Source organism: Molossus molossus, unplaced genomic scaffold (assembly GCF_014108415.1).
Source record: "Molossus molossus isolate mMolMol1 unplaced genomic scaffold, mMolMol1.p scaffold_m16_p_13, whole genome shotgun sequence".
In the NCBI taxonomy this organism is placed as follows: domain Eukaryota; kingdom Metazoa; phylum Chordata; class Mammalia; order Chiroptera; family Molossidae; genus Molossus; species Molossus molossus.
This window is the reverse complement of record NW_023425348.1, coordinates 89,546,711-89,571,263: the sequence shown is the minus strand read 5'-3', so window position 1 is coordinate 89,571,263 and position 24,553 is coordinate 89,546,711. Positions and strand designations below refer to the sequence as shown.

At 52.3% G+C, this 24,553-nt stretch overlaps 1 protein-coding gene across 3 annotated transcripts; it reads right to left on the bottom strand.

Moving 5' to 3' along the window:
- Window positions 1-7,315: 7,315 nt before the first annotated feature.
- On the bottom strand, window positions 7,316-17,139 carry LGALS12 (galectin 12). 3 transcript variants are annotated; one of them, XM_036258925.1, is made up of 9 exons: window positions 16,870-17,139; window positions 15,141-15,229; window positions 14,831-15,044; window positions 13,929-14,048; window positions 13,334-13,372; window positions 12,690-12,716; window positions 12,028-12,116; window positions 8,355-8,505; window positions 7,316-7,933 (listed from the first exon to the last, which is right to left on the bottom strand). In XM_036258925.1, the coding sequence occupies exons 1-9, from the start codon at window positions 16,936-16,938 to the stop codon at window positions 7,787-7,789; spliced, it is 945 nt and encodes a 314-aa protein (XP_036114818.1). In that variant the 5' UTR covers window positions 16,939-17,139; the 3' UTR covers window positions 7,316-7,786. The 3 variants fall into 3 exon arrangements, with proteins under 3 accessions (XP_036114818.1, XP_036114821.1, XP_036114819.1); XM_036258928.1 differs by having other exon boundaries at window positions 17,009-17,139; XM_036258926.1 differs by lacking the exon at window positions 12,690-12,716.
- Window positions 17,140-24,553: the final 7,414 nt, after the last annotated feature.

Genomic DNA, 24,553 nt, shown 5'->3' with positions numbered 1-24,553 from the left:
AGAAGTAATCAATAAAGTCCCAGCAAATAAAAGCCCTGGTCCGACGGCTGCTCAGGGCACTTCTATGGAACACTCAGAGAAGAACTATAAGCTATTCTCCTGAAACTGCTCCAAAAAATTCAAGAGGAAGGAAGACTTCCAAGCTCTTTTTATGAGGCCAGCATCATCCTAATTCCCAAACAGGTAAAGACACTATAAAGAAAGAAAATCACAGGCCAATATCCGTGACGGACATAGATGCTAAAATCCTCAACAAACTCTTAGCAAATCAAATCCAACAATATAGTAAAAATTATACACCGTGATCAAGTGGGATCTATCCCAGGGAGGCAAGGCTGATACAATACTCATAAATCGATAAATGTGATACACCACATAAAGAAAATGAAAGATAAAAATCATGTGATCATATCAATAGATGCTGAAAAAACATTCGACAGAATCTAGCATTCATTTCTGATAAAAACTGTCAGCAATCAGGGAATAGAGGAATCATATCACAACATAATAAAGGCCATATAGGAAAAACCTACAGTCAACATCATACTCAATGGGCAAAAACTAAAAGCATTTCCCTTAAGAACAGGAACAAGACAGGGATGTCCACTTTCACCACTCTCATTTAACATAGTACTGGAAGTCTTAGCCACAGCAATCAGACAAGAAGAAAAAATAAAAGGGATCCAAATTGGAAAAGAAGAAGTGAAATGTCATTGGAAAGGAAGAAGTGAAATGTCATTGTTTGTAGATGATATGATATGCATAGAAACCCATAAAGACTCCATCAAAAATCTACCACATTTAATAAATGAATTTGGAAATGTAGCAGGATACAAACTCAACATCCAGAAATCATTGGCATTTTTTATACACCAATAATGAACACATAGAAAGAGAAACTTAAAAAAAAAAATCCCATTTACCATTTCACAAAAAAAATTAAGATACCCAGGAATAAACTTAATCAATGAAGTAAAGGACCTGTGAACAGAAAACTGCAGGACATTGACAAAAGAAATAGAGCAAGATATAAAATGAATGGAAGCATATACCTTGTTCATGGATTAGAAGAATTAACATCATTAAAATATCCATACTCCCCAAAGCAATCTATAGATTTAGTGCAATCCCCATTAAAATGCCAACAGCATATTTCACACGGCTAGAACAAAAACTCCAAAAGTTTATATGGAACCAACAAAGTCCCTGAATAGCCACAGCAATCTTGAAAAAGAAGGACAAAGTAGGAGGGATCACAATACCAGATATCAGGTTATACTACAAAAAGCCATTGGAATCAAAACAGTCTGGTACTGGCATAAGAACAGGCATATAGACCAGTGGAACAGAACAGAGAACGCAGACCGGGAATGGTACCAGTGACCTCTTTTTGATGGGTAGACACTCAATCCACTGAGTCACACCAGCTGGGCTGGATCTGATCTCTTTACACTCCGGCTTGGAACCTCCCTCCAGGTTGCAGGCTGGGTCCACAGGAAAGCTCACCTGATTTGCTCTCTTTCTCAGGGATCCCTGTCCTATGCTGGTTGTTATCCAACATCTAAATCCATCGTTTCACATGTTTTGTCCAGTTTTTTAGTTGTTTAAACCAGAATGGTATCAGTAGATGAATGGATAAAGGTGAAGTGGTACACATATACAATGAAGTATTACTCAGCCATAAAAAAGAATGAAATCCTGCCATTTGTGACAACATGGGTGAACCTAGAGAGTATTAGGCTGAGTGAAATAAGTCAGACAAAGAAACAAAAATGCCATATAATTTCACTAATATGTGGAATCTAAAAAACAAAATAAATGAACACACAAAACAAAAACTGAGAGATACAATGAACATTTTGATGGTTGCCCGAAGGGGAAGCGGTTGGGGGATGGGTGAAAAGGGGGAAGCAGTTAAGAAGTACAAGTAGCCAGTTACAAACACAGTCATGAGGATATAAAGTACAGTGAAGGGAATATAGTCAATAATATAATAACTCTGTGGTATCAGATGGGTTCTAGACCTATTGGGGTAGTCACTTCATAAGTTATATAAATGTCCAATCACCAGGTTGTACAGTTGAAAGTAATATAATATCGTATGTCAAGTGTAATTTAAAATTTTAAAAAACACTTTTAAAAGAAGCCAAAAGGGAAAAGCGGTCCCTGTCATTCTTTCACACCGGAAACAGGAAGCCTATATCTCTAACCGCTGACGTCTTAGCGATTAGCAAAGCCGTGGCTGTCATATACCATTTCCAAATACACGTAGGTTTGTTCGTGGGCTCTCTTTTCCTGTAATCCATTGCCTGTCTCTGCGCCATTACCATGCTGATGCCAGATTTAGCGAATGGGATAGACACACATTCGAGATACATGTCACCCTCCAGCTTCACGCCCTTCAAAATCTCATGACTATTCAAGGTCCTTTCTCTTTCACTAGTGTGTTTAATACAAAGGTGTTGAAATTTTTCTTGAGATTGCTGTGTGTTTATGAGTTAATTCGTGATTCAATGACCAATCCTCATAAAATATTTATTATTTATTTAATATCCTCCGTGGTTTCTAAGTTTCCTCTACACAGATTTTAACAGATTTATTTTGAGGTGCGTCTATTTTTTATCTTAAATTGATCCAATTTCCTATTACCTTTTTAATGCACATCATGAATGTTATTAATTTATAAAACCTGGTCTTGTGCACAACGATCTCACTAAACTCTAACATTTGATCTAATAGTTATTATGCATATCTTTTGGAATTAAAACATCCTCATGTTTATGTTGTCCTTTCCATATTTTACTATTGGGTATATTTGCTCTAAGTTTTTGAATGTCCTCTTTATAACTAGCAGCAGGATCTCTTCCTTGTCTGTATGCCAGATCTACTTTAAAATCAGGAATGATTTTTTTTTATGACACTGAATGTATTTTCTAGTCTCCTGAGATGATCACATGACCTTTCTCTTTCCCTCTGTTCATGTGGTCTCTAGAGTCCCCGATATTAATTTCTGGGTGGCTGTGTCCACTCTGCTAAGCTCTCTGTCCCAGACGTCCGTCCCCTCAGTGCCCGCTACCGGGGGGTAGGCGCTATGAGAAAGGTGCTCGGGGACTCCCAGGGGGAAGTGAAGGAGTAGCGAGGTCAGTGTTGGGGACGTCAGTCAAGACACCAGGCACTGTGGGGCTCACATATGTTGTCACTGTGCTGCTGGCTCAGCTGCTGACTGCTGGCCACCTGGGAACAGGAGACTGCTGCCCTCTGCTGGCCACCTGGGAACAGGAGACTGCTGCCCTCTGCTGGCCACCTGGGAACAGGAGACGGCTGCCCTCTGCTGGCCACCTGGGAACAGGAGACTGCTGCCCTCTGCTGGCACCCGGGTCAGGAGACTGCTGCCCTCTGCTGGCCACCTGGGAACAGGAGACGGCTGCTCTCTGCTGGCACCCGGGTCAGGAGGCCCCACACAAATTGCCTCCTTACACGTTTAGATTTCTTTCTCATTTGGGGATTCTGTCTCTTTTTGGTTCATTTGAAATCATTCAATGACTATTCAAACTATCAGCTTCCTGTTTGTTTCAGATGCTACAAGAAATTCTCCCATTTACTTTTTCCTTGTGTCCTTTGGTGAACAAAAATCGTGAAGTCAGTAACTTCTGGATCTGGACATTATGGCATAGATACGCTTCTACCCATTCCTCTGCTAAACACGACTAACGACCTTGGGTGTGGCATATAAAAGCACCACAAGTAGACTCTGAAAGGCTTTGAAGGTGGAGAGAGGTGAAAGGGAAGCCGGGGGCCCGGGGCTTGGAGGAACAACATGGTGGTGGGGTCCCTGGCTGTCTCCTTGTCATAGATTCCAGACTGGGCTCTGCAGAACCGGCCACTGACACACAAGCAGACTCGGACCAACGGAGCCCCAGGGAAGCCTCGTCTCTCTTTGCAAAGGACCAGGAAGGGGGCAACATACTAAGAACGAACTCTATGATGATGACCTTACTTTCCCTCCCCCAGTGAACCACCACACAAGACTGTGTGTCCGGGTCTTCTCCGCCAGCAAAGGCTGTGTGGAGTAACTCGACTATCACCCTAATCCTGATAGAAACGAGAACCTTGTCTCCTGGGACGCTGTCCGCAGAGCCCTGGTGGGCAGCCTGGACTTCCTGGTGGAAATGCGGTCCCCTGCTGCCCCAGGGGGAATCAATGGAGACAGAGTGAAGAGCCTAAATTCCACCCCCACCTGCTGATAAAAGAGGTGGCCCAACCTCATCTCCCAACGGGCATGGTGTCAGCAAAGGTCTTCTGAAGAAATGAGTGAGGGCTGAAAAGATATTTTGAAAATATTGGCTGGGATGAAAAAGCTGTGGTGGTATACTACCCTGCCATAAAAAAGGAGACTATTTCCCCCTTTGCGGCAGCATGGATGGTCCTGGAAAATATTATGCTAAGTGAAATAAGCCAGTCAGGGACAGAGAAGCACCATCTGGTTTCCCTCATATGAAGAATTTAATGAACAAACTGAACTGGGGTTATATAGGGGAAATATTTGAAACAATTATATTAAAATTGGACTGCTGATGGGATGTAGAGGTAAGATTTTAATGCTCAAACTGGGAAAATGCTGAGAGCGGTGCATCATACTGTTTATTTGCATAATGCAATACCTACAGCAACGACTGAAAATCCTACACAGATGCTTTTAAAACGCTATATGTAAATCCAATAGAAATTTTTGTGTCAGGCAACCCACAGGAAGGCAGGGAAAATGAGCCAGAAGGCGAAGAAAGCCCTGCTCTTCACTGGGCAGCACCAGCCCCTCCTAGGAGCTCTGGGAGTGTCTGAGCTGCCACCGCATCACGGTGAGGACAGGAGGCAGCGGGCTGGTCAGGAAACTGTGCGGGCCACTTAGGCGGGGGGCTGGACGAGGAAGTGAATTCAGAAGACACTTCCAGAGTTAGCTTTGACTTTGTGGTTGGATGCAGGTGGTAAGGGTAGGGTGACGGTGTGGAGGAAAGGAGGGTGTGAGGGAGGGGCATGACTTAGGAGGCCCTGTTTGGGGATTGGGAAACCTGCAATGAGGAGTTGGAAAGGGGTGTCATTCCTCAGGTCAGGAACATAGAGGGAAGAGGAACTGAAGTGTTCATTCTTGCACCTGGGCTGAAACAGTGACAACGAGGAACGGGGTGCAGAAGAGGGGAAAGCAGGGCCATGGGGCGACTAGTGAGAGATTTGGGCAGAGAAAGACCCAGCATTGCCTGGACGGTGTGGCTCAGTGGCTGAGCATCGACCCATGCACCAGGAGCTCGCCGGTTCGATTCCCGGTCAGGGCACTGCCCAGGTTGCGGGCCCGATCCCCAGTGGGGGGCGTGCAGGAGGTGGCCAGTTGATGTTCTCTCTCCTCGTTGTTTCTGTCTCTCTGTCCCTCTCCCTTCCTGTCTCTCTCACATCAATAAAGAAAACGAAAAAAGACCCAGCATTGTCACCGTCTCAGAACGTGGCTCCTGCACCTGAACAAGGGGCAACCATGCCTCCTCCTCACATTCTTGTGGAGACTGAGAGCTGATAGCAGGTGTCCACCCCACTGCTGATAGCTGTGGGACCCCACAAGACCCTGGTCCCTGTAAGATCCCTTCAATCTGTGTCTCTCCCAGCATCAGCTATGAGGCATCTGGGTGCTGGCTCGAGGGTCAGTCTGCACTCAGGGAAGGGGCGCAAGACCCTTCCCAGTGTTGCTCTGAGTGGACCTGGTGCTTAGACGCTGGGAAGATGCTGCATGTGCAAGCAGACGCGTTCCCCCTTTCCCATGTCTTGTGGGTGGGGTGTTTTCCCCTGGCTCCAGCCTCCAAACGGGGCTCTGCAAGAATGACACTGGTGTCGTCACGTGACAAGTGCTAGCATCTCTGGTTTCCCAAGAGGTGATGAAGCTGCAGCATTGCCCCTTCCCCCAAAGAAGCCACTCTCAGAGGGGTGGAGGGCTCGAGTTCATGTGCCTCCAATTGTCCTGATGCAGGCAGGCCAAACGCCCTTCCTGGAGACCGGGTTGGTGTTTTCAGCATGGCTGTGAGCAGTGGGCCGTCTACATGGGCGATGAGATGGGGTCCATCTGGGCCCGACAAGTAGGGAAGGGTTTTCTGTTCCGACATCAGCCCTTGAGTTTAGAAGCATGAATGCGTGCGCGCTGAATTGTAATGTGTTCTTTCCTGCGGGCACCTTACATTCTTTGGGAATAAAAGACTGGATCTTTATTTTCTGTCAGACTGAATTTGTTGTACATTAATTGAGTTGTGCTTTTTTTTTTTCCCCCTTTGGTAAGCCCTCTCTGTCTCGTGTGTCCCAAATGGAACTTGTTTGCGAAAGGGCCACACAGTGTCAGCCTGGCTCCACAGACAAAGCAGGGCCCTCAGAGTGTGGTTCTAAATCCTGGCTCTACCGCTCCTCAGCCGAGACCTTGGATGCGCTGCTCGACCTCCCTGCGGCTCAGGAGACAGAACCACAGAGGGGTGAAAGGAGAGAACATAGCACACACCAGCGCGGGGCCTGGCCCAGAGGAGGGAGCCCAGAACCGCTCTCCTGAGTGGTCAGATGGGTAGAGCAGGAGGCATGGGGTGTGGCTCACAGCAGGGGAGCAGGAACGCTGGCAGTGATGAGTGACAGGCCCACGGAGCAGCCTGGCCCTCCCTCCTCTTCCTGTACTGCACCGACCCCTCCGGAGGGGAGAGACGGTCTGCCTTGGATTCCCAGGGAAGTTCTTAAGCAACCTGGTCCACAGCCCCCAGATCCAGACCCCGGCCTGCGGACGAGGGCATCAGTTCTGCGAAGATTGCCGAACGGGGGGAGTGGACCGTGAGCACGGGTGAGCACGTTGTCCCTGATCTGTGGCACTGTCCCCACTGGTGAGACACCTTCGGTGCGGTGCCCTATTTTCTAAGGTTCTGCTTGTGTTGGGGAGGAGGTCTTGGCAACATCACTGGGGCCGACATGTCATGGCTCACAATACCAGTAACAGCCGCCATCTATTGAGTTCCAACTCTGTATGGGGCGTTTTAAGCAATTTCAACTCATACATTCTCACAACCACCCTGCTAGGCTGACGTCATTTCCCACACCTTTCCGTCTGAGCTGGCTGCATTGGCCCACACGCACAGCATCGAAGCCCGTCCAGCTGCCAGGAGTCGAACCCGGGTTGGTGGGAACCGCACGCACAGGGCCATCCTGGAGAACCCTGAGCGCGCACTGACCAGGGGACAGAAGAGCTTCTGACGCTGGCACCCCACGGACCAGCTCTGTGACATCTGACAAGTCTGCCATGCCTCGTCCTCAAGTCACCGGTTCTTACAAAATGAAATGTGTGGGAAGGTGCCGGGAAGCAGAGCCACACGGACAACGCTGATGGCCTGGGGCGGGGGGTGATGCCAAGGACGACCCTGAGGTCCACGGGGCACAGAGCTGCCCTCCTGACCGGGACTGTTTCCTCCAGTACAGTTAGATGAGAATGACATAAACACCTGACTTCTTGAAGCCAGGATTTTGAGGCAGGTACACAACCTGCCTCCTTGTCCAGGCCCTGAGGAAGACGGAGGCCAGTCCTGGGCTCCTAGAGGAGCGGGCGCCGGAGCTGGAGGGGCCGTCACACCCTGCGCCTTCCTCCTGCTGCGGGCCCGGAGCCCCTGCGGACTCAGGCGCATGGCTGCAGATGAGCCAGGCCTGGCACGGTGGTGACAGGTGGACTCCTTAGGAGGGGCAGGCCGTGGGCCCTGGGTGCGGGCTGGCCCTCCTCTGCGGGTCCTCCTCAGTAGTGCACACAGTACAGCTGGACGGTGCCGCTGATCCGAAGCTCCCGCAGCCGCTCCAGGGCCTGCTGGCCCAGGCTGGTGGCCCCCAGGCCCTGCCCATTGAGGGCCAGCTTTAGCCCCCCCTCGTGGCACAGGAGCAGGACCTGGCAAAGGAGGGCGTGAGGCCTGCAGGCTTCCTGATGGACCCTCTGCTCTGCCCGCTGCCCCGCCCAGCGAGCCCCTTCTGCCCTCATACTGGGCCCATGGGGCACCCGGCGCCGCAACAGAACAGGACTAGGGCCCAGCTGGTCACCAGTCCTCCCACAAGGCTCTTCTCCGCTCTGGGCCTCAGTTTCACCGTCTGTAACAAGGGTTGCTTCCCTTGGAGGAGAGGTCCTGAGCCCTGGCTGCACACTGGAGCCACCAGGGGGCTTTTTAGTAACGCTGGTGCCGGGGCCCGCCCGACTGGTCAGACCTGGGTTTCTGGGCACGGGATCTCCAGAGGGTTGAGAGCCCTGGCTTGGAGGTTCCCCCAGGACCCCCCACCCTCAGTGTCCCAGATGGGAATGCTTGGCTCTGACCCACCTCGAAGAATCGCTGGGGGTAGAATAAAAAGGGGGCCGAGATCAGCTTCCTCTGTCCCCACGGTGAGACCCAAGCCAGCGTTCTGTCTGCGAAGGAAGCCCTGAGCGTCACAGGAACACGAGCGGTCTCGTCCAGCAGGCTCAGTGTGAAGCTGTGGGAAGGGGCCGAAGAAGGGGCTCAGCTTCCAGAGCCCCAGGTCGTGGCTGCCCGACTCCCCTGGGCTGCGGCTGCTGGGCCCGGAGGGGAGGGGAGGCAGCTGGAAGATTAGGCAGATTCTGCCCCCAGAAACCGGCTCTTGAACACTTGACAGCTTAGAGTGGAAATCCCTGATGGAGCCCCAGCCTGGGACCGAGTCCCCATGTTGCCACTCACTGGCTGCAGGGCCGAGGGGGAGCAAATGACCCCGCCTGAGCCTCAGTCTCCCCTCCTCAAACTGGGGGTGGTTGTGGTATTAGTGAAAGCTGACGTTTACTGAGTTCACGTGCCAGGTGTTGTCTTCAGTGTTTTGCAGACAGCTTAAGGGTTAGCGCGAGGCTGCCTGGGTTCAACCCTGGCTCTGCTCCTTTCTAGTCTAGTGACCCTGGGCACGTCGGGGTCTTCGTGCCTCAGTTTCCCGACCTGTAACATGGGAATAGCAACAGCACTGTGCCCGCCTGTGGGTTTGTGATGAGAATTAGAGTTAACCCATTCAGAACAGCAGCTGCTGTAGTAGCACTCCAACGACCCCTATTGTTTAAAAATAATGCTATAAAATAACTTTATAATACAATGACGTAGCTCTCGGGGCCATTGAGAGGAACAAAGGGGATAATGTACGTGAACTTTAGCGAGTACCTGGCACGCGGCAGGTGTTTTATAGATGCAACGGTTTGCTTTTCCGGACTCCTCATCAAAACCCCGTGCCTGAGGCTTAGCAGCCCGGGTAACTAGGCAGGACAAGAAGTTCCAGGACTCGCTCTGTTGCTAGTAATTGTGGCGGGGATGTGAACCAGGAGTCGGGACCAGGTTTGGGGGTGTCTTTCTGCTGCCTGGCACCTGCCTCTCCAACAGGGCAGCCAGATTCTGTTTCATGTCTGGGAGCCTCCAAAGTCACCTTCTGTGAAACAACAGCCCTGAAGCTGTTGACTGGGCCCTTGGCAGGGAGCAGTTGAGAGTAGAGAGGAGACTTGGTTCAGGTGGCAGCCCAGAGAAGGCCTGCCCTGGCACGCCTCTCGGACCCTCCTGCCCATCTGCTCCATGACTCCCAGCTTTGGGAAGGGCATGGCAAGAGCTCAGCGCTGGGCCAGAAGCTTGGAAGGCCAGGCGCAGCCCCAAACCGTCCCAGGCCCCTCCCCAGAGAAGGCTTTGTCTTCCCATTGGCCTGAGAACTCTTGGGGGCCTCCGTGTCGCCCCGCCCCAGCCCTGCCCAGGACTCCCCCAGATGCCCAGGGAAGCGTTGTTGAAGCGCTCTGAGGCTGTGGCTGAACCCCACATCCTCAGTGCTTGCAGGGAGGGGGTTAGAGATGAAGGACAGATTTTTTTGTGGCAACAAATCCCACCCCCTCACATTCTCGCCCCTTTTGTCCGGTTCGAGCCAAATTGCGTTCTGATAGCCTCGGCGACAGCAGCAGCAGCAGCGTCTATTGCGACCACGGTGCTAAGTCTCGATGTGGGTGGCCCACAGCCAAATTGGCCTGTAGAAGTGTTCTGGCTGGTCCACGCTATTCTCCAACTTTAAAATCACACCCTATTTGCCTGGCCAGTGTGGCTCAGTGGCTGAGCGTCGACCCATGCACCAAGAGGTCGCCGGTTCGATTCCCGGTCAGGGCACATGCCCAGGTTGTGGGCCCGGTCCCCAGGGAGGGGCGTGCAGGAGGCGGCCAGTTGATGTTCTCTCTCCTCGATGTGTCTGTCCCTCTCTCCCTCTCCGTTTCTCTCTCTCTAAAATCAATAAAAAGAATAATAATTTTTTTTAAAAAGAATACTTGCCCTGGCTGGTTTGGCTCAGTAGTTAGAGTATCAGCCCATGGACCAAAGAGTTGGGGGTTTGAGCCCGATCAAAGGCATGTATCTCAGTTGCAGTTTGGTCCCCAGCCCTGGTCGGGGTCATGTGGGAAGCCACCAATCGATGTTTCTCTCTCTCTCTCTTTCCCTCCCTTCCTCCCACTCTATCTGAAGATAAATGGAAAAATATTCTTCGGTGAGGATTAAAAAAAAAATACCCTGTTCAACTGAGAGTTTATGTAAAAGGTGGCTTCCAGCTTCTCTTTAAAAATAATCAGATCTGTCATGAGTTGGTCAATGGAAATACTTTTTCCAATTCACCAGCTTCCCAACATGGTGCCTCACTGTTTATGCGCCCTGTCAGGCCTCTGGGGGCACACAAACTCGCGGGCCTTGCGAAAGAGCAGTTAAAGTACTTGCCGTGTCCCTAATAGCCACGTGACTGAGCTAGAATATGAACCTGGTCTCATGTCCCCAAGTTTATGTTGCATGGTGGAAGGTGTTCTTCATCACTGGGCACCACCTCCTTTTCCCTTTAGGGTGGGGATTATGTTTCTCCTTTTTTTTTGTCACTGACGGGGAAAATCAGGACTCCTGAGTCAGAGGTGTAGTGACTTGCCCAAGATGACCGTTTAGAAGAGACAAAATCAGGAATCCAACCCAGCGTGTCTGGCTTTGGCGGTCCATGCTGTCCAGGGTTGTGCCTGCCTCAGAATCCAGGAGCATGCAGGGCAAGGGTTTGGGGAGTCAGTGCCTTCAAACAGTAACAAAGCGGAGGGAGAGGGTACTCACCTGACCCCCCCACACACACACACTGAGAGGAATCTGATACCAACACATTTGTGGAACTCATGCTTCGTAAATGATAAGCACTTACCCGCCCCTGAAGTCAGCACCACTATCACCCCCTTTAACAGACAAAGAAACCGAGGCACAGAAAGGACAAGTAATGCCTTGAACCTGCATAGGCAGTTACGTGTCCTCAGCAGAAGTCAAACTCAAGCAGGCAATGTGGCCCAGAAAAGTCGGGAAATGCTATGCAATTCCAGGAAAAGGAAGAGGAAGGAGGGAGGGAGGGAGGAGGGAGGGAGAAAGGGAGGAAGGGAGGAACAAACGGAAAAAGAAACAAAGAAAGGTAAGACCCTTGTCTAACTGGCTTTGAGCAGGCAGGTGTGGGAAATGGAGCAGGAGCGCCCCCTGGCGGAGGAGCTAGGCAACATCTACTTGGTTATTGTGTCTCTCCAAGTCCCCACTTCCAGCACCAGGTGTGTCTCCCCCCCCCCCCCCCCCCCCCCCCCCGGGCAGCTTAGCTGTGTTTCCTAAACCATGCACTGTGTCACTATTGGAGGTCACATTTTCTCTCTGGACCTCAGCCCTCACCTTTCAAGGGCCTTTCCTGAGGCCCAGAATAGAGCTGGGATGAGAGGCTGTTGACCTGACCAGATTTACAGGCATGGAAGATACTCCCAGACTGAGACTGCTGGGGCCAAGAAGGCAGGCTGAACCCTGGCCCCAATCCCCGCCCGCCTTCTGCAAGCTCTGTGACCCTGAACAGTTTACTTCTCTCCGCTCCTCTGTCTTCTCATCTGTAAAATGGGGATTAAAGGGTGGCCTCGGAGACTAAAGGGGCAATGCATATAAATCTCTTGCCTGGTGCAGGGATGCCCCCCCCCCCCATCTGCATACTTACTCCTTGGGCTCTTGCAAGACCAGCCCACGCAGCACGATGACTTGTCCGGGCCAGAGACCCCGGGGAAGGGGGCATGAGCAGGGCACCTCCTGAAGGAACATGGGAGATGACTGAGAAGGTGACTCACAGCTCAGGGGGGGCTACCACCTCCAGGAGCAGCTGAGGGTGGGGGGCCCTGGAGCAGGTAAGTCTCTGTCTCTAGGCCTGAAGCCGGGCTGAGGGGCTCCCCTCTGCTCATTTATTAGACATCTACTGCAGGCCCAGTCTCCTGTACTCCGCTTTCCCTGGTCTTTCCAGGCTGAGCTCGGCGCCCCTCTGTGCTGTGAGCAATATGTATGTCCCCATCCTGCACCCAGAACTGGTCTGCCTCCCCACCGACCTGTGAGCTGGAGGCCTGGGAGGGGTTTGTTCCTCTCCCTGGAGCCTGGCACGGAGCCTGGCACCGAAAAGTATCACATAATTGTGTGCAGAATAGAGGAAGACAGGGTCAAATGGAGCGGGAGCTTCAGCCCGAAGCTGCCAGGCTGCCATGGTCTGCACTTTTCTGTGAAGGAGAGAAACCCTGATGCTGAGGGCATTTCCCACCCGGCGGGGGTGCCCTCCTAACTGATGGGGAAGGTGGGGGCGACACCGCCACCAGGATGAGGAAGGAGGTCACTCACCAGCCTGGGGCTTTTCAGCAGGAAAGGCTGTCGAGGAAAGAAGAGGGGACGTGGAGGTCATCCAGCGTCTGCCCAGTGAAAGGGAACCTCTTGGCACCGCTATTAAAAAGTGGGCCTCTTTGGGGTTTGTCTCTCTCAGAGACAATACAGGTGAATGATTGGAGCCCCAGTGGACCCTCCTGAATTCAGATGGACACCAGCTCTGGAAAATGAGGAAGAGCTGGACAGAGGGTCTGTCACTCACTCACCTTGTGGCCTTGGACAAATACCTGCGCCTCATCTCCCCCCCCTGCCCTGCAGGTCAACCCAGCCACCTCGCGGGCTTGCTCTGGAAATTGAAAGCTCCAGTCTAAAGGAATCTTCGGATGTGACCGTCTTCAGGACAGCCGTGCCCCAACCCCACCCCCATTCATCTGCCCAAGCTGGCCCTGGAGACCAGCTGGGAGGGGCAGTCCAGGCTCCCCAGGGACCAAGGCAGAGCTGGCCGTATCCCTGGCAACCGTGCAGTGAGGGAAAGGGCAGCCGGGCCTGTGCAGGGGGAGCAGCAGCCTAGCGGGTGAGGGGCAGGTCAGGCTGGGAGGAAGAATCGGGGGCTCAGCTTGTGTGTGTGAGACAAGGGCCCTCCTTGCCCCCAAGAGACTCACGTGTCCAACTGGATACTCGCTGCCACCCTCCGAAAATGGCTGTTTGGAAAGAGAAAAGTATCAGTGGGTTCCAGGTCTGCTACAGGCCCCGAGGGCCATTATTCGGCCCTGGCCTGCCTGCCTGGGCCCGGACGCTGGCAGGGGTCGCCTTGGCCCTGAGAGGCCGTCCTCTCCGCACAGGCCTGTCAGTGGCACTTGTACATGCTGATTCCTAGGCCCCGTCTAGACGCACCGAAGCAGAATCTCCGAGGCGGGCCCCCCGAATCTGCATTCTTCCTGAGCTCCTCGGTGGCAGTGACACAGCCAGCTGCCGTGTCTGGGCCCCGCGCCTCCCAGTCTCCAGGTGACTCGCCTCCTGGCCATTGCTCCTCGGTGTTGACCAGACCCCACGCGCCTGGATGGACTTCTGTCCGAGGTTCTCAGGCCCCTTCTGTAGGCCCCTTCTCTTCCTCTCCTCTCTGACACTTCGACGAAAACCCTCCACCTCGGCCATAACCTGGGGCTCCTCTGGGGCAGGAGGGGGTCCTGGGCTGTCCAGGTGTCAGAGGAAGTCAGAGGCCACTGCTGCTGAGGCCCTGGCCCTGAGGGAACTTACATTGATGTTCAGGAATCCAACGGCCTTCACCAAGATGTCACCGAATATGCCCAGGGTGTCCACGCGGGACAGCGGCAGCCGGTAGCGGTACTGCAGGAAGTGCTGTCCGTTCACACTCACCTGGAGACACGCAGGGCTGCCTCAGCTCACTGGGTCCATGCCAGGCAGCGGTGAGTGCACTTACCTGGAAACGTCTTCATTTACCTTCATCCACCTCTAGGAAGCAGGTGCGTTTTGCAGACAAGGGGCCCGAGGCTTGGGGAGCCTGCGTGGCCTTCCCAAGGGGGCAGAGCTGGCTGTGGGACCCAGGCGCCTTCCAACACCCCTCTCTGCCCCTGACACGGCGCTTGCCCACGCGGTCCCTCAGCTCCTTCTCCGCTGACCTGCCAGCAGCCCGCCCACAGGCGAGGAGACTGAGGCCCAGGGGCTGCGTGGATCCCTATGCCATGGTCTCTCCCTCCACCGCTGGCTCCACCAGCTACCTCCCCAGGAGCAGTCTGAGACCCCATCGGCTATCTGGCAGCGTCCACGTCGGCGGTGGGAGCCCTGAGGTCAAGTTCTGTCTCCCTGTCCCCTGCTCCCTGCGCTGGGAGAACGAAAGTACCTTCCTCATGGTTGCTGGGAGGATTCCATGAGCTGATATTTAGGGACTTGGAACAGTATCGGGCATATGGCAGGCGCTCTGGGTACCCTCCCAGCGCCAGGCGCCACAGTTGTCTTGCTGTCACGTGTATCGGGCCCCTTGGGCCCAGGGCAGCTTGGAAAAGGGCTTGGCAGCTCCTCGGTCCTCTGGGTACTTGACCCCTCCCCATTCCCTTTACCACAGAGACGCAGGGGACTCAGCAGAAGGAAGGAGGGGTGGAAGGACACACCCTCTAGACACCCGATGCCCATCCGCTCACCTTCATCTCCTCGTTTCCGAAGAGAAAGAGGATGAGGAAGCTGGCTCCTCTCTGCAGCGCCAGGCGGGGCCACCGCGCCTCAGCTTGCCAGCGCCCCAGGTGCAGGGTGTTGCAGATGACGTGGGGCTTGGCGGTGTGGAAGCGGGGGTTGAAGTGGATGGCGATATCCGGCCGGGGATGCAGGCTGCAGCCGCACTGGAAGTCCACCTGGAACCTGGCGGGAGGTGAGGCTCTGGAGGGCGCTTCCTGCCAGGGACCCCCGCTCCGTGCCTCTGGGGCCGAGCTCAGCACCCCGCGGAGCTCCCCTCACCTGCGTGCATCCAGGGGGACCACTCCCTGCAGCATGACCATCTTGCCTGCGCGTAAGCCACCAAAAATCGTTGTGATGTAAGGAACCACCTGAACAAGGGGAGAGACCATCCTCCCGTGGTTAGAGACAAGGCCAAGGGACCCTAAATCGGAGGGGTGGGGAGGGAAGGAGAACACAAAGACTCGATCCTCCCGCCCCAAACAGATGTCCTGTGGGGAAAAATCACTTTGCTGTGAAATGTGGTCTTCCCCCTGCTCCCCTTTCCTGGGTTTTCACCTCAAAGCCACATGGCCCTGGGGAGGCCAAGTCCAGCTCTGCCTCCAGCCCCTCTCCCCAGCTCCCAGGGCACAGAGTGTCCGCAGCGAGGCTCACTGACCACCGGACACCTCCCTGGCCTCCAGAGGTCAGCTAGCGGGGCTTCCTGAGGACCGTCTACTGGCCAGAGCCGGGGAACTGGGAAGCAGAAGGACGGACGAGTTGGGACCTGAGAGTGGACCCTGACGTGGGCGCCTGGAGAGATTCCTGACAACGGCCCCGCCTGGAAGCTGCCTGGGATTCTTCTGCAACACACGCTTTTGCAGAGCCCTGCCTTCGCTGCGGCTGTCTCCGCTGCTCTCCCTGCACCCTGGGAAATCCAACTTGACTCTCGAGGCTCCTGACATCTGCTCTGACACCTTCTCAAGCACCACACACGTTGGTGCCTGAATTACTCTCCCCTCCCTGTCTCCAGAACACTGTGCTCGTATGGCCAGCTTGGCCCTTGGCGTCTGGCTTACAGGGAGACGTGTGGCTGGCTGGCTGCCCTGGGAGGCACAAAGCTGAAGCCCTGTCTCTCCCTTCTATAGGCTCAGTGCCCAGCCTGGCTCAGTGTGGGCTCTGAACAGGTGTCTGCAGAACGAATGTGAACGTGCAGCAGGTAAACACAGGGCAGCGTCACAGAGCAGCCTCACGTGGTGCTCTCCAGCTCCCGGCAGCTCAGAAGCCCAATCGCCTAGAAAGAGTTGAGACCCAAGGGCTCTGCCCTCCAGGTGGGAGCTTGTAGCCTGAAAAGCAAGGGTGGGTTGTAACCTGGGCAGCCGCTTCACTGCATTACCCAGGCACCTGGGGAGGTGCGGGAGGTGGCCCGAGCACCCCCAGCTCAGCTGGGCTCGGCTCTTCAGTACCCTCCCCCCCCTCCCCCCCCCCCCCCCCCCCCCCCGCCCCAGGCTCCAGGCTTGGTCTGTAATTAACTGAGCTGATGCAGAGGGCCAAGTAAAGAGAAAGTGGTCCTTAGCGCTCCTCGGTGGGAGGGTGGAGTCCGCAGGGAGCTTAGCCTTCTGTAAAGCATGGCCAGGCTGCAGAAAATCGGCGTGGGCGCTGAGCAGGAGGAGGAGGTGAGGAAACCTGCACCCCATCCCTGAGTTGGAAGTTCCCACCTGACTCCCTGCCAGGCTGGAGATGAGACTGCCCTTCCCAGGTGCTCAGTGTCCCCCCGTGATACTGTCCCCTTCCCCCAGAGCCTCCCAGTCACCCATCCTGCAGTGGGCACAGCACTGGGGGCTCAACAGTCATTCACACCCGAGCGGGAGGGAATTAGCTGGCCAGCACATTGCTAAGCTCCTGGGCAGATGCTGGGGAAGCTGGGCCCAAGACTGAGGGTCTTTCCATCCCCCCCGTCTGGGAGTCTGGCCCCAGCTGGAAGAGAGATGCCCTGAGCCCTGGGAGGCTCCAGAGCTGAGTAGCTGCTCACCGGGTGGAAGGCGGGTGGCTGCAGGATGAAGGTGTCAGGGAGCGGGTCCAGTTTCTCTCCGGGTGACATGGGGGTGAGGCGCCTCCAACTTGAGCAGCTGATCCTGATCCCAGGAGCCCTGCCCCCACTGGGCACTCACCTTTCCCAGCTAAGAGCCTCGGGCAGCTTTTCCAGCATTAGCCCCAGTGCTGCTTGGAGCCGGCCTGGGAGGGCAGGATCCGCCCCTGGTGCCGCACCCCAGCTCTGGCCCTACTGGTTGGACTGGGGCTGTTCGCAGAAATCCGTGTCCAGGGGTAGAAAACGTGCACTAACACCAACTAACCAATCAACTGACTAGCCGGCCCTCTGGGTCTGAAGCACGGGCTCACTGTCGCCAGGGAGGGAGGCGGGAGAGGCTGGCTCCCAGGGAGCTGAGGGCTGCCCTCTCCCAGTCACGGGCGGGATGGGGGCCCCGCCCCCGCTTCCTGGACACCTTTCACTGGCCTGTCAACTTCTCCTCCCCTTCCGTACACTCCCCAAAGGAGGTTTTCATGTCTCCCTCGTTCCCTCGCCCTTTTCCCCACTCTTCTCAATGTTGTAAGTTATAGAGTTCCCTGGGGCTCCATTTCAGCCTCGGCTGGAAATGCCAGGGCCAGCCGCACTCACAAGGAAGCGGGGTGGGCTGAGGTGCCAAAGGGCAGGAGGAGAGGAGAGCCCCTGGGCTTGGAAAAGGCAGCGTGGCACAGAGGGGGCTGTTCAGCCTCTGCCCTGACATGCTGTGTGCCCTGGGACAAGTCCCTTCCCCTCTCTGGTCCTCCCTCTATTCGTCTGCATATAGACAGGGCGGCCACAGCAGAGTGTTTCCCTGGGAGGTCTGTATCTGGGGTGGACCCAGATATCTGCATTTTTATCAGCCCCCCTCCCCCCGTGATCCTTTAGATAGAGGCAGTCCAGTTATGATTTAAATTCCAACCAGCCTTTCCCTTTAAAAAGCACCACAACCATTCAACTTTATCCTGAGTTGGGAGGTCCCGGGATCTGACCAGTGTCAGACTTGGCAGCAGGGAATTCATGGCAGGACCAGGCTGGCAAAGGCTCGAGTGCAGGGGGTACCAGGGAAGAGCAAGCGGCTGCTTTGAAGGAGGGACTAGTGCCTGGGGGAGGGGGAGGGGGCAAGGCTTCTCAGCTGCTACTCAAGGGCAGCATCAGCATCACCTACACGTTTGTTAGAAACTCAAATGTTGGGTCCCCAACCCAGACCTACTGAGGAGGGACCTCCGGGGATGCGGGGCCCAGGAATCCACATGCAACGCACGGTCCAGGCGATTCTGATTCACGTTCATGCTTCAGAAGCACCGACTTTCGTCCTCACTGGCAGGGCTGGGGGTACAGAGCCAAGAAGTGTGTTCAGATCTTTCTGGGTGGGTGGAGCGTGGCTGCTGCAGGTGCTTTTTGTGGGGAAATTCCATCAGAGGTGTGTTCAGGTAGAAAAATCTATATATAGAGCAGAAGCGGGGGGAGCACCAAAGGTGGAAAATCCAGCTGGGCAGGGACCTGGAGCCCCACCCTGGGAGTCAGACCTGGGACTGACTCCCAGCCTCCCAACCCCGAGGCAAATGCACCCCCCTCCCTCCGTCCCATCCCCGCCTCAGTTCTTGTCTGTGCATCAAAAACGGAGGGTGTGTTAGTTTGTTTGGCTGTTAGACTGGGCTCTAAAACAGTGGAGACTTAACTTCTCAGGGTTCTGGAGACTGACAGCCCAAGGTCAAGGTGTTGGCAGGGTACGGTTTTTCTGAGGCCTCTCTCCTTGGATTGCAGATGGTTACCCCTTGGTCTGTGTGTTTGTGTCTTAACCCCTTCTTATAAGGAGACCAGTCACATCGGACTAGGACCCACCCATCTGAACTCATTACCTGTTTAAAGTCCTTATCTCCAAATACAGTCACATTCTAGGTGCTGGGGATTAGGACTTCAGCATATGATTCTGAGGGGGCTGCAATTCAGCTCCCAGAGGAGTAGCTACAGTTGTTCCCTTTCTGAAACCCAAGGCTATTGCCGCAGCCAGGCGTGCGGGGCGGCAGCAGCCTGCAGTGCGGGAGGCAGAGGAAGGAAGGATAGCACATCTCATTTCTCCTTTCAGCCGACTCCGGTTTTTGGCAGCGTGGAGGGACTTGGTTGGGCTTAAAGCACCCCTAGAGCTTGTTGGATATAAGAGGGTCCATCCCAGCCAGCATGGCTCACTGGTTGAGCATTGACCCATGCACCACGAGGTCGCCGGTTCGATTCCGTTAGGGCAGATGCCCAGGTTGTTGGCCTGATCCCCAGTGGGGGGCCTGCAGGAGGCAGCCTATCGATGTTCTCTCTCCTGAATATTTCTATCTCTCTCTCTCTCTCCCTTTCCCATCCTGTCTCTCTAAAATCAATAAAGAAAAAGAAAAGAAAAAAAAGAGGCCCAGAATAAGAGAGGCCTTAGTGTCTGTTGGTCTGTCGGGGTTGAGGGAAGGCAAATCCTCCTTCCTGAGCCAGAGTGAGGGGGAGCTGCGGGGAGAGGCCCGGGGCAGGGCTGGCAAAGACCCTGACTCTGCAGGGGCTTCCTCTTCCCCGCCGGCTCCCCTGCTCCAGTGCCCCTCCCTATGCTTCCTGTCACACACTTACATAACTCTCGGGGCACATTGAAGTCTTGTTTAAGTTTGTCTCCCCGTCACCCCTACTCCCCGAATATAAGTTCCATGAGGGCAGATTTATTCTTACACCCTCAGAGCTGAGCGAGTGCCTGACAGAGAGCAAGTGCTCAACATGCAGTTGAAGAGTGAATGACTGTTGCCCTGGCCGGTTTGACTCGGCGGTTAAAGCTTCGGCCACCGACTTAAGTGTCACAGGTTCAATTCGTGGTCAAGGACACATAGCTGGGTTGCAGGTTTGATCCCCAGCCCTGGTCAGGATCATGAGGGAAGCAACCACTCAATGTAGCTCTCTCACATTGATGTCTCTCTCTCTCTTTCTCCCTCCCTTCCACTCTATCTAAAAAAAAAAAAAAAAATCAATGGAAAAATATCTTTGGGTGAAAATTAACAAAACAAAAAAATAAATAAATAAAAGCATGAATGACTGTAAAAAGTGATGGTTTATGGCTCCTGTCCAGTCTCTGCCTCCGTCTCTGGCTCTCCCCAGCAGATGTGGAATTGTGGGCCAAGCATTAACTAGTCACATACTTTTCTAACCGGGCCCAGATTATAAGTGATTATAGATTTTACCTCTATCTGTCAATTACCAATTAATCGCCTGGGAAAAACAAGGTGCCCCAGTCTCCCCTGCTTTGGCCCAGCATCCTCTTTCGCAGTCCCTGATCTGGAATGGCCTCGTGAGGGATGACTGCACAGCTTAACCTACTTCGGTTTGCCTCTCTGCCTTTTTTCCTATCTGAATCCCTTCTACGTCACTGGAGACTCTCGTGGACTCTCTCTCTCGAGGGACCAGTTTTGCGGCGTCCTGGAACAGAGGGTGGGATAGTAGGAGAAACACAAGGCAAGAAGAACCGGCAGAACCTGACGGCTGGCCGGCTGGCTGGGTAAGGGAGGCCAGGGGAGGGGGCTCCAACGAAGTGACTCCAGCTTCCTGGACCAATGATTGGGAAGATTCTGATGGCACCAACAAAGACAGGGAAGCTGGAGGTACGACCTGGGGGGCGGCAAGGTGGCTCATTCCATTCAAGCCCACTTTGGAGGAGCGAGGGGTGCAGGAAGCAGTCAGGATGGGGCCTGGACCCGGGATGTTCCATCAGTATCTGCTGAAGGAATGAAGGTGCTGTTGTTTGGAAGCATGTTAAAACATTCTGGAGAAAACAGTTCCAATTCGTTTTGGTGCTGTTCTTCCTTGTAAGCGAGTTTTTGTGGCTCCAGCCATTTTTTACAACTGGGAACTGCGGTCATCAAAGGGGCAGGAGCAGCCATCGGTCTTGCTCTCAAGGAGCTTACAGTCTAATTGAAGAGAGAGGATACACCCTTTGGGGGTAGGGGTGGGGGCAAATAGGACAATGCCAGCTACTTTGCACTTATCTTTTTTTCCCAAAGAGATGGAACCATTTGGACAGAAATATTGTAAAGCGGGGACAAGAACAAGCATCACCCATAACTTCATAGGCTAATGCAACATTTCTCATTACTTTGACATATATCTGACTGTGGGGAAGAAGAAATTTTGTTTCTACCCTTCTAGGCTCATCTGGTTGGTCTAATAATTAAATCAACATGAGACAGGTTAATAAGAGAAAATAACCAAATTTAATTACACATGTCTGTATGGGAACTCCACATACATGGGCATTCTGGGCTAAGGATGAGATCAGGCACCTTGGGGCTTCAGGGGGAAGGAAGGTCATTGCAGGACAATAAAAAGAGCAGAGTTTCAGTCATTAGAAGTTTGCCTTCACCTATAGGTAGGTCACAAAAAGTTATTTCTGGTGATAACTCTTATTATGGGTAAGGGCTCAAATTTAAATTCTTTAAGGGAGAGCTACAAGCTTCTCTTGGGCTAGCAGAGCATTAGTTGTCTTCAGCTCAAAATAATCCACATGTCAAAGTGGCACATCTGGGGGTCACTGTTTTTTATTGTTTTTTTTGTTTTGTTTTTTATCCTCACCTGAGGACATTTTTTTCATTTTTTGCTCAGACAGAGCGGGAAGGAGAGAGAGGAAGAGAAAGAGAGAGAAACATCGATGTGAAAGGGACACATCGAGTGGCTGCCACCCGCACGACCCAACCAGGGCCGGGGACAAACTGCAACTGAGGTACATGCCCTTAGCGGGAACCAAACCTGGGTCTCTCTGGACCACAGGCCAACGCTCTAACCGCTGAGCCAAACCGGCCAGGGCTGGGGGTCACTGTTTTGAACCCCATTCACGGCCAAACTTTTTTCCTCACCCATGAATCATGGTTTATTGTGGAACCTCAACTCCAAACGCAAAGCAGCTTGAGTTTTTTCCATCCACTGCTAGTGACTCCATCTGTTGACTCTCTCTGCTCCGCTGGGGTGCAGACCTTGTAACATCTCTGGCTTTTCCTTTCGCTGTCCGGTCACGTTTGGTTCCTGCAGCCATGCAGTTCAGCACTGGTCATCGCCGTTTGTTAACATCCTAAAAAGAAAGAGAAGCAAATGTATTTACTGCCTGATGAAAGAACCCATCACCGCTAATGAAATCCTCTTGAAAAAAAGTCATCAAATCTGAATTTGTTTGAGTCTATAGACTCAACTATCAGTTTATAGGAGCACAGGGCACAGCAGCAGCAAAATGCAGACTTTACGCGGGACACTTTACAGGAACAATGCCCAGTTTCTTCAATCCAAAAATGACAAGGGAGAAAGAAAATCTGGGGGGACAAACCTATATGGCAGAGATTGGCCAGCGTTCTCCATAAAGGGCCAGGTAATCAGTATTTTGGTCTTTGAAGGCCGTAAATTCTCAGATGTCACAACAAGTAGTCAAGTCTGTCCTTGTAGTGGGAAAGTTGCCACAGACAATATGTAAATGCAGGGCGTGGTTATGTTCAAATAAAACTGCATGGACACTGAAAGTCGAATTTCGTATATTTTTCACATCACACAGGTATTCTTCTTTTGTTTTTAAAGCCATTTAACAATGTATAAAACCAGTCTCAGCTCTCAGACCACACAGAAGCAGACGGGGTGGACTAGTTCGTGGGCTGCAGTTTGCCACCTCCTGCTTTAATGAAAAGAAATTAAGAGACACATTAGGTGATCATAACTTACGGACTTTATTTGGATTTTGTTTCAAGCAAACAGTTAAAAATTATATACGCAATCAGGGAGATGTGAACATCGATGGATTATTTGATGACATTATGGAACTACTGACATGTTTTTAAATGTGCTAACAGTATTGTGGCCATTTTTATTTTTGAAAGATTCTTTATTTTTTAGAGATATGTACTGAAGTATTTATAGATGGAATGATCTAGAACCTAGCATGTGCTTCAAAATAACCGAGTGCAGAGGAAGTAGGGGGAGGATATAGATGAAATAAGACTGGCCCTGTGTTAATCATTGGAAAAGCTGGTGAAAGGTAAATGAGAATCCATTATTCTGCTTCCTCTACTTTTATTTGTGTGTGAAAATGTCAATAATAAGAAGTAAACAACAACAAAAAAACACCCCAAACAAACAAACAAAAAACCCCAAGCCCCAAACCGCACCGGAAGCAGTGTGCAGCTTCCGTTCTCAAACCCTGGAGCTCCGGGGACAGATGCAAGGCTCCCGGGCCTGGCAGTGGAGCAGCACAGTTTGCTCCTTCGGGCACCCTCCTCGTAGTGCTCTGGAATGGACGGGGACTGGGGCAGGGAGGCGTTGACAGACCCTAGGCAAGCCATGGGGCCATCATAGACTCCCTCGGGCTAGTGCGGGTCCAGTCCCAGGGCAGGGGACTTTGCTTCTGTGGTCTTGGTAGAGATAGTGTGCAGGCAAAGTTCTGCTACTCCGGCACTCTGCCGCCAAGGACCCTTTCAGAGAGGCCCCTGGGTCTCCCTTTGGGTCCTTCCAGAAGTAGGAGTCCTTCCTCCCCCAGCCCTCCAGTCCAGCCAGGCTCAGCTCCTTCACATGACGCCACAGGAACATCTGAGGTCCTCATCTGAGCACCCTGACAGCCAGGAGTTAGTAGATGTTCCCTATAGGACAATAGGACCTCAGGGCTATATTTTAGGAAGGAGAAACATGACTTCAGAGGGAAGGTTTGCGATGCAAAAAGGAATAAGCAAAGGTAGTGACAGACATACAGGCAATCTAAACAAATGTCTGCATAGTATAATAATGGTAATAATAATAATAATAATGTGAACTCTGGATTTTAAAAAAGGGCAGAACTTTTTTAAAAGGAGAAGATTGGAGTAGAAGTGTTCTAAGGCCTTTGCATTATTTCAGAGGGGTTGCTTAGGATATTACTTTTAGACTTTCAGCATGTTAAAATTTCAAGGTCAATAAATGAAAGAATAGAGTGTAAACTTCCAAATGAGCAGAGGGGAAAATGTAATATACCTAAAATTAGATCTTTATGAAGATTATGAAACTTCATTTAAAAAGACCTAACAAATAGAGAGATATAGCATGTAATAGATTGGAAGGTTCAATTTTGTAAAGATGTCAAGATTGCCAAATTGATTTATGGATTCAATGTAATTTCAATCAAAATGCCAACAGAGTCCTTTGAGCAACGTTGACAAGCTAATTCTGAAATATTTGTGGAAGGGCCAAGGCCAGGAATAGACAAGAAACTCCTGAGGAAGAATAAGGAGGCGGAACTCTCAAGATATCCATACATCCTATGGACCCCAAAAAATCTCTTGCAGGCATACTCCAGGACACGGTTTGGGTTGTTTTCAACATTCTGATTTTAAATTAGAAAACAACCAAATGGCTTTATCACTGGATCAGTAAATGGTGGTATATTCGCATAATAGAACTTTTTCCAGCAGGAGAGATGAATTTCAGATCTAGACGGCAAAGTGTAGGTATTACGGGAATAACTTTGAAAGAAACAACTTGCAGAAGATAGCATTGAGCACGATACCATTTTTATAAAACTTCAAATAAGCAAAATGAAACAATGTATTAGGTATGCAGAGAAGGGATGGAAAAGGGGGAAAAAAAATTTAAAAAGCAAGGGCATGATAGACAAAACGCAGGAGAGAGGTGACCT